Consider the following 18,533-nt stretch of genomic DNA (forward strand, 5'->3'; position numbering starts at 1 on the left):
ACACTCACACTGCCTTGGTACACTCATACTGCCTCAATACACTCAAACACCCTGGGTGCCTCAGTACACTCACACATTCCACTTTGGTACACTCACAAAACCCACCTGGGTACACTCACACTGCTCACCTTGGTACACTCACCCACCCCTCCTCTGTACACTCACATCACTTTGGTACACTCACACACTCCACCTCATTACACTCACACCACCTCAGGACACTCACACATGCCACCTCAGTACACTCATCCCACCTCAATACACTCACACACCCTGCTTCATTACACTCACATTGCTTCAGTACACTCATACAACTTTCCTCAGTACTCTCACACACCCCGCCTCGGTATGCTCACACACACCGCCTCGGTACACTCACATGATCTGCCTTTGTACACTCACACAGCCCACCTCGGTACGCTCACTCCACCTTGGTACATTCACACAGCATGCCTTGGTAAACTCACACACCCTGTCTCGGTACACTCACACATCCCACCTTGGTATGCTCACCCCACCTTGGTACATTCACACACCACACCTCAGTACACTCATAGTGCCTCGTTACACTCACACTGCCTCAGTACACTCAAACACCCTGCCTTGGTACACTCACACATTCCACTTTGTTACACTCACAAAACCTACCTCGGTACACTCACACTGCCTGCCTTGGTACATGCACCCACCCCGCCTCTGTACACTCACACTGCTTTGGTACACTCACACACTCCACCTCGTTACACTCACACCACCTTGGTACACACACACACTGCCTCAGTACACTCACCCCACCTCGATACACTCATACACCCCACTTCGTTACACTCACATTGCCTCAGTACACTCACACAACTTTCCTTGGTACACTCACACAACCTGTCTCGGTTCACACACACACACCTTGGTACATACGCACACACTGCCTTGGTACACTCACACTGCCTCAGTACACTCACACCGCCTTGGTACACTTACCCTGTCTCGGTACACTCACACTCCCCATCACGCTACACTCACACACCTCGTCTTGGTACACTCACACCTCCTCTGTTGTACACTCACTTCATCCATACACTCAGACCTCCTCTGTATACTCACACACACTGCCTCATTACTCACACACCCCAATGTGGTACACTCACACACCCTGCCTTGGTACACTCCCACAACCCGCTTCAATACACTCACACACTCTGCCTTGGTACACTCATACACCCAACCTTGGTACACTCACACATTTTGCTTTAGTACACTCACACACCCCGCCTTGGGACACTCACTTTGCCTCGGTACACTCACCACGCCTCAGTACACTCACACACCACATCTCGGTACACTCACACACCCCGCCTCTGTACACTCACATGCACTGCCTCAATACACACACATGCCCCACCTCGGTACACTCACATGCCCCGACTCAGTATACTCATCCTGCCTCAGTACACGCACACTGCCTCAGTAGGCTCACACACCCCATCTCGGTACACACACACCCCGCTTGTACACTCACAAAACCTGTCTTGCTACATTCACACACCCTGCCTTGGTACACTCACACACCCCGCCTCGGTACACTCACACTGCCTTGGTACACTCACACACTGCCTCATTACACTCACACACCTTGCCTCGGTACCCTCACACTGCCTTGGCACACTTATACACTCTGCCTCGTTACACTGACACACCCTGCCTTGGTACACTCATATGGTCACACCGCCTTGGTACACTCACACACTCCACCTCGTTACACTTACACCACCTCAGTACACCACACATCCCACCTCAGTACACTCATCCCGCCTTGATGCACTCACACATCACCCTTTGCTACACTCAAACTGCCTCAGAACACTCAGACACCCTGCCTCGGTACACTCACATGGCCCACCTCAGTACACTCACACACCCCACCTTGGTACACACATACACACTGCCTTGGTACACTCACACATAACCGCCTCAGTATGCTCACACACACCACCTTGGTACACTCACTCTGCTTTGGTACACTCATACCGCCTCAGTACACTCACATAACTGGCCTTGGTACACTCACACATACCGCCTTGGTACACTCACATTGCCTTGGTACACTCACTCAACTTTCTTCGGTACAGTCACACAACCTGCCTCGGTACACTCACACACCCTACCTCAGTACACTCACACACCCTGCTTTGGTACACTCACACCGCCTTGGTACACTTACACACTCCACCTCATTACACTCACATACACTGTCTCGGTATACCTACACACCTTGATACACTCACTCTGCCTCATTACATTCACACTGCCTTGGTACACTCACACACTCTGCCTCGGTACACTCACCCAACCTCGATGCACTCACACACCAACTCTCATTACACTCACATTGCCTCAAAACACACACCCTGCCTTGGTACACTCACACAACCTGCCTCAGTACACTCACACACCCCGCCTCGGTACACTCACCCCTCCCTCAATGCACTCACACACCTCGCCTCAGTACACTCAACTGCCTCGGTACACTCACTCACACCACCTTGGTATACTCATACACCTCGCCTTGATACACTCACACACCCCACCTTTATACCCTCACTTTGCCTTGGTACACTGACACATACCACCTCAGTACACTCATACCCATTGCCTCTGTATACTCACACTGCCTCAGTACACTCACACCACCTTGGTACACTCATACACCTGGGCTTGGTACACTAACACCACCTCGGTACACTCACACACTCCACCTCAGTACACTCACACACATTGCCTTGGTACACTCAACCACCTTGGTACATTCACACACACCACCTCGGTACACTCACACCCCTCCTTGTTACACTCACACACCTCACCTTGGCACACACCCTGTCTCAGTACACACATACACTGCCTCAGTACACTTACCCTACCTCAGTACACTCACATATCCTGCCTCGGTACACTCACACACACCACCTTGGTACACTCGCACCACCTTGGTATACTCACACACCCCAACTCAGTACACTCAGAAACCACACCTCTGTACATTCACACACCTCACCACCTCGTTATACTCACACCATCTCAGTACACTCACACACCCCGTCTGAGTACACTCACACACCTTGTCTCGGTACACTCACACTGCCTTGATACACACACATCCTGCCTCGGTACACTCACACACCCCCACCTTGATACACTCACATACACCACCTCAGCACACTCATACACCCCACCTCAGAACACTCACACATCCACACACACCCACACACACTGCCTTGTACACTCACACACACTGCCTCAGTATACTCACACAACCCACCTCAGTACACTCATACAACCTGCCTTGCTACACTCACACACACTTCCTCGGTATGCTCACACAGCTGACCTTGGTACACTCACACACACCACCTCGGAACACATACACACCCCACCTGGGTACACTCACACGCCCGCCACTGTACACTCACACTCTTTGTCTTGGTACACTCACACACCCCGCCTCAGCACCCTCATATGCCGCACCTTGGTACACTCACAAATGTTCATGGATGCACGGACAGTTACACGTGCGCAGTGAACACTCAGTGAGTTAAGTCCAAGGGTCTCCAGTTCTTTTGCTCTGCCAGTAGATGCCCTTTTCTTGTGCTCCTGGCCCTGAGAAAGGCTGCGTTTGGGGATTGCTTGTGAGATGTGCTGAAAGGCACTTTCAGACATTGTCGTTTCACACACTTGGCTCACTGAGGTCCTGACCCCTCTTCACGCCTGGCATTTTGGCCCAGATGAGAACTCCATTACCCATTGTTAGCCAGCCACCCACCCATCTCCCCACCAGGTCTGCTGAGTGCCTGCTCTGGCCATGGCAGCAGTGGGCTCTGGGGTGGATGGAGACAAGCCCATCTGCCTGCGTGGGGCTGGTAGTGGCTGTGCAGACAGCAAGCAATGATATCCTCGCAATCTAGTCTAGTGCTCACGGAATAACCAGGCAGTGTAGCCTGGGGCACTCGGCCTAGTCTGGGGAGGACCCTCCTGAGGGCATGGCGCTTGTGGGGAGCACCCTGAAGATGACAAACGTGGAGGGGGAGTGGCAAAAGCAGTCGGGCTGAGGGAGGCAGTGGCCGTGAGTAGCGGGGCTGTGCTGAGAGAACACAGGCCAGTCTCACAGGGCTCTTCAGCTGGCACTAGAGGTTCAGTCCCTTTCCAGGGGCAATGGGCAGAGCATGATCAGACTTGTGACCTCTTGAATAGGAGACACCAGCAGGGACAGCCTTGGAAGCTTTCTAGGCAGCTTTCACTGGAACCAGGCAAGAGACCACATGGCCTTGACCCAGGCAGTGATGCTGAGAGGAGGGAAACACGTGGCTTGGAGGGGACCTTGGGGGCAGACCCGACAGGATGCAAAAGTGGGGGCCAAGGCAGAGGATGAGGTAGAAAGTCACTCCCAGAGTTTTTGCATGAACGAGGAGGACGGTAAGGTCTTTTCCTTGACAAGAAAACCCAGTGGAGGAGTCGGGGATGGCAGCCAGGACATCTCCACAGGCTTTGTGGGGTCTGAAACTTGTATAATTTGGGACCCCTCTTTAAGAAAAATGACACAAAATTTAAAAACCAAGGTGCGGGCCTCCAAGTCGCTTGCATAGGCGAGGGACTTGGCATCCCAGAGGAGGGCAGCAAAGGGAAGGGTGTGGCAGGGATGCCAGCTGTGGGCCTAAGAAATGGCCCAGACAGGCCTGAGTGGGAGGTGCCAGGGAGAAGTCTCTGGGGTGGGGTGGGGAGGTGCGGGATTTAAATAAACAGGGCTGATCAATATTTCCAGTTTTTCACAGTAAACCTCTCTAGCATTCTCCCCAGACCTCAGTAAGAGGTGGAGGAGCAGGCTGCTGGGAGGGGCTGGGGGCCCAGCTCCATGGCACCACTGGGCAGGTGGGCAGCACGTACCCATGGTGGCAGAGAAGAAGACGATGCCCAGCACGTTCATGCCATCGCTGGTGCCCGGCTCCGACTTGTAAATGACCTCGGGCGGTGGGGTCAGGTCCAGGGCGAAGTTCTGCACACGAGAGCCATTCTCCTCCTGGACCCCGTAGATGAGGATCCGCCGAGGAGGGGCCTCCTCTGGTGCCACCTTGGGGGACTTGACAACTGGGGTGGTCTTGGTGCGGTACTGGTGGGTGACACCCCACCCAGAGAGAAGTCAGGGCCAAGGGTTGTTATTAATATTAACGACAAGAATAATAGCATCTTGAAGGCACATTTGTATCCACTCCTATCCTACTTGATTGACAGTAACCCTGTGAGGCAGGCAGAGCAGGGATTGCTATTGATATTTTATCCAAAGAGAGCTGCAACTCCTTCCTCTACCACCACACCACCCAGCCACGCTGCCTCCTGCCTTCATTCCTCTTCTTCCTTCTACACCTCATCACCCCATCTGAGTCCCTCTTAACTGCCCACCCAGCCCCTTATCCACCCAGGTAACCCTTCATCCGCCCATCTGTCCCCTCCCAATCATCCAGTATCCATCCACCTGGTGGCCCACTGGCCCTGCCGCCCACCAGGTGGAAACTTGGACCTTCTCTTTGAAGAAGCATAGCCTGCCCCAAGCCTTGTTGCTGAGATGAAGCCCATGCATGAGAAAATGACCCTCCTGAGCCACGTACCTTTCCCTCTCTGCCCCCAGAGCATTCATGGGTCTCACCCCCTCATCCCTCAGGTACTGGGAGCCCAACAAGGGAGCTTCCTCTCCCCTCAAACATCACTGCATCGATAAGACCAACCACCCAGGAAACACATGAGATCTGAAGTCTCTGCTTTCTTTTCCTCCTCTGTAAAATGGCATCGTGATAGCATCTACTGCGTGAAATGAAATGAGACGATGTATATAAAGTGCTTACAACAGTTCCTGGCACATGTTAAGCCCCATGGAAGCATTACTGCTACCATTATCATCATCATCATCATCATCATCATCATCATCCTGTTGAACACTCTGTGCTGGTTGCTGGAGATACACAATGAACCTGACATGATTTCTGCCTTGGGGAGGGAGTGACTAATTGGCTGAAAGAGATAGACAGCTTCACGAAGAAGGGGACATTTGACCTGAGTCCTGAAGGATGGGTAGGAGTTTGCCAAAAGAAAAGGGGCATTCCAGATAGTTACAAAGTAGAGCAACATTGTTTCTCTTTATCTCTCATACCCTCAATGATTCCCAATCACAATAGAAACTCCCTAGCCTAGGATTCCGTCCCCTTCACAATCTGGCTTATTTCATACATGTCAGGAGAGACGCAGTGACTTGCTGAAGCTTTCACAGCTCCCTATTCAGAAGCCTCCTCTCTACCCCTCAGCCACTTCCTTGTGTCCCCAGGCTCAACGTAGGGCCCAGCCCAGGAAAGGGGTTCAGGAAACTCTGGATTAAGTCAACCAACAGCTGACAGTTTAGAAAGGGAAACAGAATTGGAAATTATTCAAAGGGCAGGCAAAAACTGATGCACAAGGACATTCACCACGATTTCAACAAAGGAAAAACTTTGAAAACAACCTAAGGGAACACTGAAAGGGGGAATGGGAAATAAATGGCAGCCTAGACTTATCACAGGCCATTATAGTACCACTAAACATTATACTTTTTTTTTTTTTTTTTTTTTTTTTTTTTTGAGACGGAGTCTCGCTATCACCCAAGCTGGAGTGCAGTGGCCGGATCTCAGCTCACCGCAAGCTCCGCCTCCGAGGTTCACGCCATTCTCCTGCCTCAGCCTCCCGAGTAGCTGGGACTACAGGCGCCCGCCACGTCGCCCGGCTAGTTTTTTTTGTATTTTTTAGTAGAGACGGGGTTTCACCATGTTAGCCAGGATGGTCTCGATCTCCTGACCTCGTGATCCGCCCGTCTCGGCCTCCCAAAGTGCTGGGATTACAGGCTTGAGCCACCGCGCCCGGCCAAACATTATACTTTTAAGAAATATTTCATATCCGGGCAAAATGCTCATGATATAATGGAAGTGAAAAAAAGCAAGATGAAAACTGTATATGCACTATGATTATAATATTATTTTAAAATAATAGAGGAAAAAGACTAGAAATGTACCATCTGCTACCAGGGACTCTGTACTAGAACTACAGATGATTTTTGTTTTCTACTTTGTATTGTTTAGTATTTTCCTAATTTTCTATAGTGAACATCATTATTATTCTTGTTGGGGGGAAATGATTACTTTAAAAAGAAAGAGAAGATAGGCTAAGAAGATAGGCCTGGGTTTACCTACTGGCTTTGTTATTTACTAGTGGTATAACCTTGGGCAAATCATTGAATCCTCGGAGCCTCAGTTCCCTCATCAGGAAGTAGGGCTAGTGCCGAGTTACTGTGAGGATGGGTGAGAGGGTGTATGTGTAAGCAGAGTAGGCACTCAGTGAAGGCTTCTCTCCACCCTCACACTTTTTCATCATGAAAACTGGAACCCAGGACAGGGATGTGGCCCTGGGGGGCTCTAAGGATCCCCAACGTGCCCTCCCCTCTAGCATCCCACCTCCAGGAGACAGTGTGACTGACCAGCACACCTGTCACGTCCCAGCCATGCCACTAGCCCTGCTGCCTGCCCTCCTGCCGGCTGCCCCTTCCCTCCCGTCCACCGCCCATGGACTCACTCACCTGTTTGAATGTGGCTTCTACTAGGTTGGCTGGGAACATGTTCCTGGGAAGAGAATCAGCAATTGAAAAATTCCAGAGCTCAGGACAGGAGGACCCTGGGGGTCATGTCCCTGGGGTCATCCGAACATCTCCCTTGATGGTCGGGCCTTCCTCAGGCCAGCCTCCTCTGAGGTCTCACCCCCTACATCATGGACACTCCACACCACCAGCACCTGCCGCCCCCAGACTGTGCCATATACTTTCCAGAGCCAGGCACTTGTCTACACTGTTCCCTCTGCCTGGAATACCCTGCCTGCCTCTCAGTCTGGTGAACTCCTCAAATCTACCACAGATCAAGCACCTCTTCCTCTCCAGCCCTCCCTGACTGCCCCACAAGACCCCGTGGCCCTTCTGTGTGTGGGTCACTGCCACTCCGCCACACCACCACCGTGCGGTCGCTGGCTCACCTGTCTGCCTCTCCCACACAGTGGCCGCCTGGCAGGTGGGACTTGGTTGTTCGTGTCCTATCTGTGGGGTCCAACACGGGACCTCTCACATAGGTGGGCTCATTATTCTTAGTAACATATTTTGTTACAAAACTAAAGGTGGAGGAGTCTTTCCTACCAGATAAAAAAACTGTAAAGATATAACTGTCAAAACTGTGATACTGACACAGCAGTCAATGGAACAGTCCGTGTAATGGAAGCTGTAGCCCAGAAACAGAACCTAACACATCTAAGTGTTTCGTACTTGATAAAAGTTTCACAAATCAATGAGGAAATGAACGATTCCTTATAGAATACTGTGCAGCTGACCAACTGTTTGGAAAAACAGATGTCAGATCCTTACACCAAAATGAATTCCAAATGGTTTAAAGAAATAAATAATTCTTTGAAAAATGAAACCAGCCGGGCACGGTGGTTCACGCCTGTAATCCCAGCACTTTGGGAGGCCAAGGCAGGCAAATCACCTGAGGTCAGGAGTTTGAGACCAGCCTGGGCAATATGGCAAAACCCCATCTCTACTAAAAATACAATTAGCTGAGTGTGATGGTGCTTGCTGTAGTCTCAGCTACTCAAGAGGCTGAGGCAGGAGAATTGCTTGAACCCTGGAGGTGGAGGTCGCAGGGAGCTGAGCTTACGCCACTGCATTCCAGCCTGGGGACAGAGTGAGACTCTGTCAAAAAAAAAAAAAGAAAGAAAGAAAAAGAAACCATAAAAAGCTAGAAGAAATACAGGTTGAGATCTTATCAGGTCTCAGTATAGGAAATGACTCTCTAAGAACAAAATGAGCAATAAATCAATAGATTTTACTACATGAAAATAAAGAAGTCCTGAAGCGCAACATAGCATCCTGGATTGGATCCTGCAACAGAGAAAAAGGACATTCGTGGAAAAACTGATGAAATCCAAACGAGATCCGTAACTTAGTTAATAGTGTTGTACCAATTTAATTTCTTAGTTTTGACAAACGTACCCTCGTTATGTAAGCCGCTAACATCAGGGAGGCCGGGTGAAGGGCGTGTGGGATCTCTCTGTACTGTCTACAACTTTTCCGTAAACCTAAAACTAGGCTAAAATGGAAAGCTGAATGCTTGAGAAGCTCTCTAAGACATACTGCAATACAGCTAAAACCACAAAGCGAGAGACGAGCTGGACAGACTGTGTGACCAAGCACTTCCATCTTAAATCTACTAAGAGCTTTTACAAATCTTGGCCTGGTTTCTACCTTCACTAGCTCCTCTCATCAGAATATCAGCTCCCTGGAGGGTGGAAACTCTGTGTTTGTTCACTGCTGTGTCTCCAACCCCGGGAAGAGTTCCCAGCACATACCAAGCACTCGGTAAATATTTGCTACGTAAACCAATAGACCACAAAAACCCGACAGGAAAATGATGGAGAGATACGACCAGGCAATTCGTGTTACAAAAGAAGGAAAGTCAGTGGCCAAAAATGCTTTTTAAAATGTTTAGTTTCATCAACAAATTCAAGATATTTCCACCTGTCAAACTGACAAAGTATTTTTAAAATGACAGTGCACAGTGTGGGAGGTTTGGTGAGATGGGCACCCTCACATGGTCCCAGCAGCAGCCTTTCTCTAAAAGCATTTATCTTTGTCTTCACAGTCCCCTTCTAGGAGTGTGTCCTGTGAGAAATGCCACCTCCGAGGTTAGCATCTGCTAAGAGGTTTCCATTGCGTGCCTGCTCTTCCTCCAGCCTGCGGCCCCACACTCACACTGCCTCCACCTGGGTTGCCTCCTACTCACTCTTGTCCTCAGTTCCTCTCTTCCCATCTTTCAAGACTCAGCTCACACGCACATGGAGAACATTTGGAAGGTCATAAGAAACCAAATGGAACTTGTACCTGTATAGACATTTATTTATAACTTCCTTTACAGTTACAATCATTTTAAATGTGGGCCCTCGCAGGGTTAGCTAGTTGCCTATGCAGTCTCTGTTCTCCCATCCTTCTTTAATAGAAGTCCTATTATGTTGTGGGGACCAAATGGGACTGCCATCAAAGCCTGATTCTCTTGCTAATGGGGTGGCCATCAAGAAGTGAGTGAAAGTTGTTGGGTGGTGATTCCTGGAAAACTCTTAAGGAGGTGCCCATTCAGCCAGGACCCTTTGGTCCATTCCTCCAACTTTCTTCTTTTACGCTTTGAACATGGAGATAAGAGCTAAAGCTTGAGCAACCTTCGTGGACCATGAGACTCAGATGAAAGCCAGGTGCTAAGCATGGCACAGCACACGGGTGGGCGGGGCATGGGACCCTGGGGACTGCCAGCTGCCCACCTCCCATTTCTGGACTGCTCTTCAGAAGCAAATGTAAGCTTTTACCTTACTTAAGCCTCTGCTGATCTGGCAGCCAAAAGCAAGTCCTGACTCATGTGTTCTCATACTAATAACCAATGAGTTTATCCTGCAGATTTTAATAAAGAATTATACCTTTGATTATTAAATGGGGAAATATACATTTTTTTTTGGCTTTGAGCCTTCACAGGAAGACTTTTCTGCTTGTCCCATGAGGTCTGTGCTCCTGGTGGCAGCTACATAAAACACAGAACGTGCCTGGGAACATTAATAGCCATGCCTATCAAATACCCACAGACTCTGCCCTGTGCCTCCCTGCACGTTTTCCAGGCAGAGCCAGAGTCCATCTCTCAGCTCCCCTCTTCACTTGCTACTTGCAAATTCTCACCGAGATGCTTCCAAACCCACCCCTAATAACATGTCCCCAAACCAAGTCCTAAAGGTGGGAATTGTCCTTCCCAAGCACAGCTCCTGGAAGCTTCTTCCAATCCCTGAGAGGGTAGTTGGGAGCTATAAATAGAGCCCAGTCATTACTTAATCTCCGTGGTGTTTTAATAAGATTGGAAAAAAAAAAGAGAAGAGGCCAGCCGTGATGAGTGCTCTGCTTGGGTTTCTGTTTTGCGCGCTGCACTGGGAGCAGGCGCCAGCGTTCTGGAGCCCCCGCTGGAGCCCTGGAAAATGAATTCCTGTCTTGGCGGGTCATCCAGGGACATGGCCCGTTGTGTTCCTCTGGAATCATCTTTGAGACATAGATGCAGATCTTTGCCCCTGAGGTGTGCCTTATGTCCCCACGCAGTGGGCTCCCACTTTTCATTTGTCCCACTTGCCCTGGTTCTCAGTTCTCTGCCTGGTCATCTGTGTTTCTGTTCAGTCTTCAGTGCCTGGTAGACACCTGGTCTGGGCCCGGGCAAGGGTCAGGAGGCCCCTGGTCCCTCACTGCCAGTGTCCCCATCTCCTTCACAGCCTCTCAAAGCATCAGGAGTGGCCGTCAGTGCACCCACTTGTCCGTTTGTCCTGAGATGGTGGGCAGCCCTGGAGTGGGGGTGTGAGGGGCACTTGTACTTGCTCCCCAGCTCCCAGCACAGTGTCTTCACCCAGAGCAGCAGCTAAATACAGGGGGGCTGAATGGAACGGAAGTGACTGTGCCCCTCCCAGGGCACCCCATCCATGCCTCTGCTCACCTTCTGTCCACTCCACCCTGCTCTAATCCATCCTTCCCAAACCCACCAGCTTCCCATCCTGAAAGCCTAACAGCCAGCCCCTCAACCTGTGCTTCCTGTCTTCATGGTTGGACTCTGCCCAGCCCTCCCAACCTCATCTCCCAGAACCCTCCTCCAGAAGCTTCGGTTCACGCCCTGCAGCCTCCTCACTGGCTCATAGGCCTTTGTGTTTTAGAACCACAGAGCTAGATGGGATCTTGAAAATCACTGGGGAAACTGAGGCCTGGAGCAGGGAACTGGCCTGCCCAAGGTCACACAGTGACTTATTATTGTCAGAGTGGAGATGAGGCCACAGGTCTCCTAGGTTCTGGTTTCCTGTCCCAGGACATCTGTGTTCTCTCCCTGCAGCCCCGCTCTCTGACCAAGAAACTGTGAGAGCGAGGGCCAACACCCAGCTTTGCAGAACAACTTGCCTTAGGGTTGACAGCGGGTGGGGTAGGGCTGGGGGGTAGGGGGTGCGGTTCTAAGCAGCAGGATCAATTTTCTGTTCTAAGCAGCAGGATCCATTTTCATCATGTGAAAAGCAACCCAAGAGCAGGAAACACTCTGGAACATTTGACTGTGGCACGTGTGTTTGAACCGGAGCCCTGCAGCCCCTGAGCAGGGGCAGGCAGTGGTGAGGCAGGCAGCACCGACACCTTCTTCCACCACGTGGAGAAGCCGTTCTGAATCATTAAGATCCAAGAAACCATGAATCACCATATCCTAGAAATAACAGATCTTAGAAACGAGGTTTCTTGAAGTTCCTCTTTCCTCGGTTTCCAGGATATCCACTCTCCCAGTTCTCCTCGTGTCTCTCTGCTTGCCCCTGCTCTGTTTGCTGTGCAAAGCCCACAGTGCGGCCATGAGCCAAGGCCTGTCCTAGGCCTCTGCACCTGCTTGCTGGGCACGTTCTCCCTGGACCATTCCAGCTCCTCCTGGGGGTCAGACCCCAACACCACTGATGACCTGAAACCCACATGTGCATTCAGCAAACTGTGCACCCACTCGGTGCCAGGTGCTGTTCTAGACTCCACGATACAGCGGGAACAGAGGTTAAAGGGCCAGGCTTCACAGGGCATATTACATTCCAGTGGAGGCGGGAAGAAAAGAAACACATCGATGTGATCATGTTGGGTACTAAGAAAGGCTATGAGGAAAAGTGACGCAAGAGAAGACAACAGGGAGACAGAGCCTCGGAGGCCCCAGGAGAGGCCACACCCAGGAGAGATGTAAATGGAGTGAGGGAAGGAGCTGCATGCTTTCTGCAGGGAGGGCCATCCAGAGAGGCGGCAATGGCACCCAGATGGGAAGGACAGCGAGGCGGGCGGGGCTGGAGCCAGGGCAGGGAAGGGGACAGTCGGGGCAGAGGTCAGAGGCTGACGTGTGTCAGCAAGTGCCTGTAAGCCACAGTGCAGGCTACAATTTTGTTGCCATGTGCTGGGTTGAGAGCAGGTTTTGAAAAGGATGCCTCTAGCTGCAGTGCTGAGAACAGACCACAGGAAGCAGAGAGGAAGCGGAGGCCAGGCTGGACACTGGAGGAGGCAGCAATGGCAGGAGTGGCAGGGGAGGTGGAAGGGCCATGGCTTGGGATTTCATTTTCAAGGTGAAATTTGCTGAAGAATTGGCTGCAGGGTATGAGAGAATGACAGATGTCAGACCAGACAGGCAGGGCAAGAAAAGGGCAGATTTATGGAAAAATCAAGAGTTGAGCTCGGGCCTGTTAATTTTCAGATGCCTCTAGGCACTTTATGTGAGAATCTGGAACTCAGGTGAGAGGTTTCCAGGCTGGAGACTGAATTCGGAAGTGCCAGAGTCCAGAAGGTATTCAAAACGCTGGTATTGGATGAAGTCTCACTGGCCAAGTAAGCACTCACAGAACAGACCCTGCCTGGATCTCTTTCTGGCTCCAGACTCTATAGGTGACAGCCACGCGATAGGAACAGCATGGCAAGCATTTCATGATCCTTAGTTCATCACACACTCTAAAGGGTAAAAGAGAAGCTGAAGATTTTCCTGGAGTAATGAAGGCAGTGGTAGACTGATTGCATTGATGGCCTTGGTTTGTAGACTCCATTTCCCTTATAACATTGTGGTCCCTTTCCACCTTGAGTCTGGACTTGGCCACCTGACTTGCTTTGGCCAAGAGGATATTAGTGGACTTGCTGAAAGCAGAGGATTGAGAAACATTTGCATGTTTTGATTTCCTCTTTTGCTCCTCCACCTTTGTTATTAAAAAAAAAATGCCTGGGCTAGCTCTCTCCTGGAATCCTGTCACCACCATGAAATAAACCTAGGCTGGCCCGCTGGAGTACAAAGACCACAAAGAGTGCAGCTGAATCATCTCAGCCAAGACTCCCCTAGACCAACTGTTCCCCAGTTGAGCCACCAGCTGCCTGCATGTGAGTGAGCTCAGTCCAAATCAGCAGAACTTTCCAGCTGACCTGTAGACTTGTGGCTGTCATTTTAAGCTGATACATGTTGGGTTGGTTTGTTATGCAGCAGTAACTAGCTGATACAGGGAATGAGAGTTTCTTTAGAGAGTGGGTGGGAGCCTGTGTATGGGCATCTATCCCCATGGGGAAGGAAAGGAATGCTTCTCCACAACCTTAAGCCAAGAGAACTTCAGAGACCTTGGCTTGAGTCTCTTAGGATATGAGGAATGTAGTGGCTAGTGCCTGACTCATGTCCAAAGGCCCTGGGAAAGGCCAGCACTTCCAATAGGGATATGTATGCTTCCCATGGGCCAGATATGACCCAACAGGGTCACCCAGAGGGGTGAGGTGACCCCAGTAGAGGAGTCAACCAGAGCCCCACCTAGGGAGGACATTGTAAGTAGCCAGATGGAATAGACTGCCTGAGTCCAGGGGACAGCAGGTGAGAGATGCAAGAGAGAGAAGAGGCTCCAGAGAACCCACAGAAGTACTCTTGGAGAGACATGACCAGGGAGCACCTGCTCCAGCTCACCCCACTCCCAGTCTGGGCAACCCTTCCTGGCCAACTCCCTCACCTCTCACCAGGGAGCAGGCAGAGCAGGAAAGAGAAACAAACTCACCACGACCCTCTTCCCACTGCAGCTTTCCCAGTCTGAGTCAGATCCAAAAGACTACGACAGGATTAAACTGCATGAGTTTGGGGTTTTAATGTTAGGCCTAGACTTCTTAGATCTGAAATTGATCGGAAAGTGAGAAGTCCTAGAAGGTGTTCCCTGAGCGCGTTTAGTGGGGTAGCCTGTGGAGCCCAGCAGACCATTCCTGGGTGGGGCTTCCCAGGCTCCACCCAGTCCCTGTTCTCTCACCACCTGTCCTGCAAGAGCCCCTCTGCCACTAGGGTTGCACCTAACACCTCTCCCTGGTGATTTCCAAACCTCTGTCTCCAGCTTAGACTCCCCCATGAGAGTTACAACCACTGGCCAACCATCAGTGGACACATACCCCAGGATGCCTGCTCCTGCTCCAGACCATCCATCGCCTGGTGACCGCACCACCATCCACCTGGATGCATGGGCCAGAAACCTTCATGCTGGGTGATCAACAGACCTCACCTCCGTCTCACCCGCCTCCTGCTGAGGGTCCCTCCTGAGCAGCCCTGCCATCTGCCTCTTCTTCCATCCCCAGGGCCACCACTTGGCCCTGTCCCTGGCTCTGCCTTCCCCTCCAACCTCTCCCGCAACTCTGACCCCTAGTCAGAGTGAACCTTCTGAATTGGATCATGCCGCTCCTTTGTGTAAAACCCATTTCCTGTGGCCTTTAGGATAAAACTTAACTTTTGGCCTGGTTCACGGTGCCCTTTGAGGTCTGCCCCACCTGGATTCTCCCGCAGGAGTTTCTGCCTGCCTCTCACCCCTTCTGCTCTGTCACACTGATTGTGCGATGCCTTCTCCCCGACACGGTTCCCTGCAGCTCAGGACCTTTGCACAGCTGTCGCCCCCAGGCCTGCCCTCCCTGCCTCCCCATCTTCCCCTCCCTTAGAAGGGCAGTGGCTTCCTGCTCTCAGCGGCCGCCCCAGCTTCCCTATTGCAGCCCCAGGCCCCCACGTTGTCCCTGTCTGCTCCAGGGTCTGACCACTCCTGCAGGGCAAGGGCTGGCTCTGAGTCCCCTGGTCCAGGGCCTGGCACAGAGCTCCACTGGTGAGGGAGCGAATGCATGAAGGAGAGGAGCAGGGGTGGCCTGCAGGGGACCCAGGGAGAGGGAGTGGAAGGTGGCTGTGCCGCTGGGTCTGCAGTGCTTCCCTGGAGAGGGAGCCTAGGTCTGAGAAGCAAGGTCAGCTGTACTGCCGTGGCTAGGGGGTGGCACCGCAGGGCAAATGGCACCGTCCTTGGAGTCAGACAGGTCTAGGTTGAATCCTGTCTCCACTACCTACCTACCGGTGACTCTGGAAAAGTCATGGCACCTTTTTGAGCCCCATTTCCTCATCTGTGAAAAGAGGACCAATAAAGAAAGGGAGGGGACAACAACCGCCAGCCTCCCATCCTACAGGCTGGGCATCAGCAAATGCTCACAGACGCCTGCTCTGCGCCCAGCCACAGGCAGAGAGGGGCAGACCCCATCCTGCCTGCAAGGTGCTTCCAGCCTGATGGGGCAGACGATGCAGCATGATCTCGGCGGGCAGCCCAGAGCTCAACCCCCCAGGATGATCATGGCCTCCGTGATCACCCCCATCCCTACACCCCGTTCTGGCCTCTGGGGGCCCTGGCAGGGCAGGCTTGGGCCTGGCATTCCCGAGCGGGGTGTGGGTGGCAATGGTTACCGGATGAGGTCCAGCAGGGCATCGGCTGAGCTCATGATGGGCTTCCCACTCTGCTCCGTGGTCTCCTTCTGGGCCGCGCCACCTGGGTGGATGATGGAGACCATGAAGATGCCCACGATGACAGCCATGAAGGTGGTCCACAGGTAGTACGCCACGGTAAGGACGCCCAGGCGGCTGGAGGTCTTGGCATCCAGGGAGGCAAGTCCGGACATCAAGCTGGGAGGGCGAGGGGGTCAGGGGCTGTGGTGGGGAGGCCAGGGCCTGGCCAGGCACTCAGTGCTCACTCGGCCCCACCTGGCCATGCCCAACTGCCTCACAGTGCTCCAGGAAACCCTGTTCCTCCAACAATCCAGTCCTGTGCTCCTTCCAGCCTCTCTTTCTGCTCTGCCCTCTGCCCTCTGCCCCACGCCCTGGGGTGCAGGTCCCGCACCTTGAGACCTCTGCACCTGCCGTTTTCCATGCTTGGTGTCCTCTTAGAAGCTTCCTTCACTCTCCTAATGCCTGCCCACCAGGCAGGATCAAGCTTGGGCTACCTCTGAGGTCTACCTGCCTCTCCCCCAAAGTGAGGAGCCCATTCCAGGACTCCCACAGCCCCTGGTTGCTCCATCAGGACCCTGCCTGTCTGCCTGTGAAAGGAGGGACGGGTCTGACTTCCCTGTGGGTCCCGAGAGGATGGCACTGCAGGCGGTTCCTGCAGGCTCCTGGACCAGCTAATGAGGGAGTGAGTGAGAGCGCTGGGCTGGGGACTGGTGACCCCGGTCCTAGTCCCAGCTCTGCCAACTGGCTGTGTGGCCTCAGCAAGCAAGTCACTCCTCCATCTTTGGGCCTTAGGATCTCCATCTGTAAAATGAGGCCATCTTGGGTTTGTGCCTGGGCCCAGGTTCCCTGTCATAGGTGGCTGTGTTGAGAGGGCTGTGGGTCTCTCTCCTCTCGGCTCCTCTCCACCCCCATCCACCCTGGTCTGGGTCTCTGCCTACCAGTGCAGGTCAGCCCCAAAGTCCTGGAGCCCCGGAGCCCCAGAGTGACTCTTCTTGCAGCTGTTGTGGGGGTGTGGGATGGTGGGAGGCATGGGGGAAGTGAGAGATTAATTAAGGAAATGCTTGTGCTTTGCTTTGTTGCCAAAAGGATTTTTCCCCAAAGCCCTTTCATTCTTTCAGATAAAGAAGTATTTGTCTGGTTTTAATCATGTAAACAAGAGCAGATAATCCCCAGACACGCTCCTCTTATCATTAGATTCGGTGCAGCAGCATCCAGCCCCAGGCTGAGCGTGAACACCGGCCCCCTCCCGCAACGGGAGCCACTGCCTGTGAGGGCCCTGCCCTGCCTGCTCGCTGGCACAATGGCTTACTCTTCTGGTAAGACAGAGTTTGAGCGTCCCCTCCTCCAGGAAGCCTTCTCTGAGCACCAAGCTGAGTGAAGCCTCCTTCTCTGGTTCCACAGTCCCTGTGCCTCCCACTGTCCCTGCCCCCACCTCACTGAACTGTGAACTGTTTACTGGAAGCGCCTCCAGGGTTGGGCCAGGTTCTGATTGAATGCTGGGTCTGCAGTTTGGTAGCAGACATGCTGAGTGAAGGAGTGAATGAATGAATGAATGAATGAGTGTTTACAATCTCTGCTTATCCTCATCTGCCAGGATGCCATATGTTAGTGATGGGCTTAGGGTGGGTCTTAGACATAAATCCTGAAGGGCTCATAATGGGATTGTGTAGCCAGAGGAAATGGGGGGCTGCCCCGCAATCATTATCCAAGAGAGATTATCCCAGGCAGGGTCGGTGCATCAACCCCAGGGCCAAACAGTCCTCCCACCATGACAGAACCGCCACAGTGGGGTCCAGCTGTCTCAGGCCACAGGGAAGCCATGTCCCCGAGAGCAGGCCCTGCCTGAGGTCACACAGGACAGCAGTGCCCGGCTGGGCCAGAACTCAGGGCCAGACCCAGGCCTGTCCTCCTTCATTCATATGTGTTCAAACCTTTCTCACATGCCCACTCTGTGCCATGCCCTGTGACCACAGGAAGAAATCAGAACCTGTCCCTGACCTCAAGGAGCTCCTAGTCTGCCAGGGAATGGGGAGGGAGATGGAAACGACACTGGGCCAGAAGTGCACTCAAATGGCCCCTGGACTATGTGGGAGCATCAGAACCACAAGGGAA

General features: G+C 52.4%; 1 protein-coding gene across 5 annotated transcripts in view; it reads right to left on the reverse strand.

The window, feature by feature from the left end:
* Positions 1–18,533, reverse strand: part of SLC1A7 (solute carrier family 1 (glutamate transporter), member 7) — a 61,801-nt gene that overhangs the window by 10,607 nt on the left and 32,661 nt on the right. For 3 of the 5 annotated variants that reach the window (XR_001000065.1, XM_011926300.1, XM_011926299.1), the window contains exons 3-5: positions 16,383–16,598; positions 7,643–7,685; positions 4,936–5,158 (exon numbers count right to left, since the gene is read on the reverse strand). Coding sequence is in view for 4 of the 5 variants with exons in the window: in XM_011926300.1 (XP_011781690.1) it covers positions 4,936–5,158; positions 7,643–7,685; positions 16,383–16,598 (482 nt within the window). In the remaining variant the exon portion in view is untranslated. Of the gene's footprint in view, positions 1–4,935; positions 5,159–7,642; positions 7,686–10,234; positions 10,281–16,382; positions 16,599–18,533 lie in introns of those variants that run through there. The other 2 variants (XM_011926301.1, XM_011926302.1) reach the window with 2 other exon arrangements.

Source organism: Colobus angolensis, unplaced genomic scaffold, assembly GCF_000951035.1.
Source record: "Colobus angolensis palliatus isolate OR3802 unplaced genomic scaffold, Cang.pa_1.0 Scaffold68, whole genome shotgun sequence".
Classification (NCBI taxonomy): domain Eukaryota; kingdom Metazoa; phylum Chordata; class Mammalia; order Primates; family Cercopithecidae; genus Colobus; species Colobus angolensis.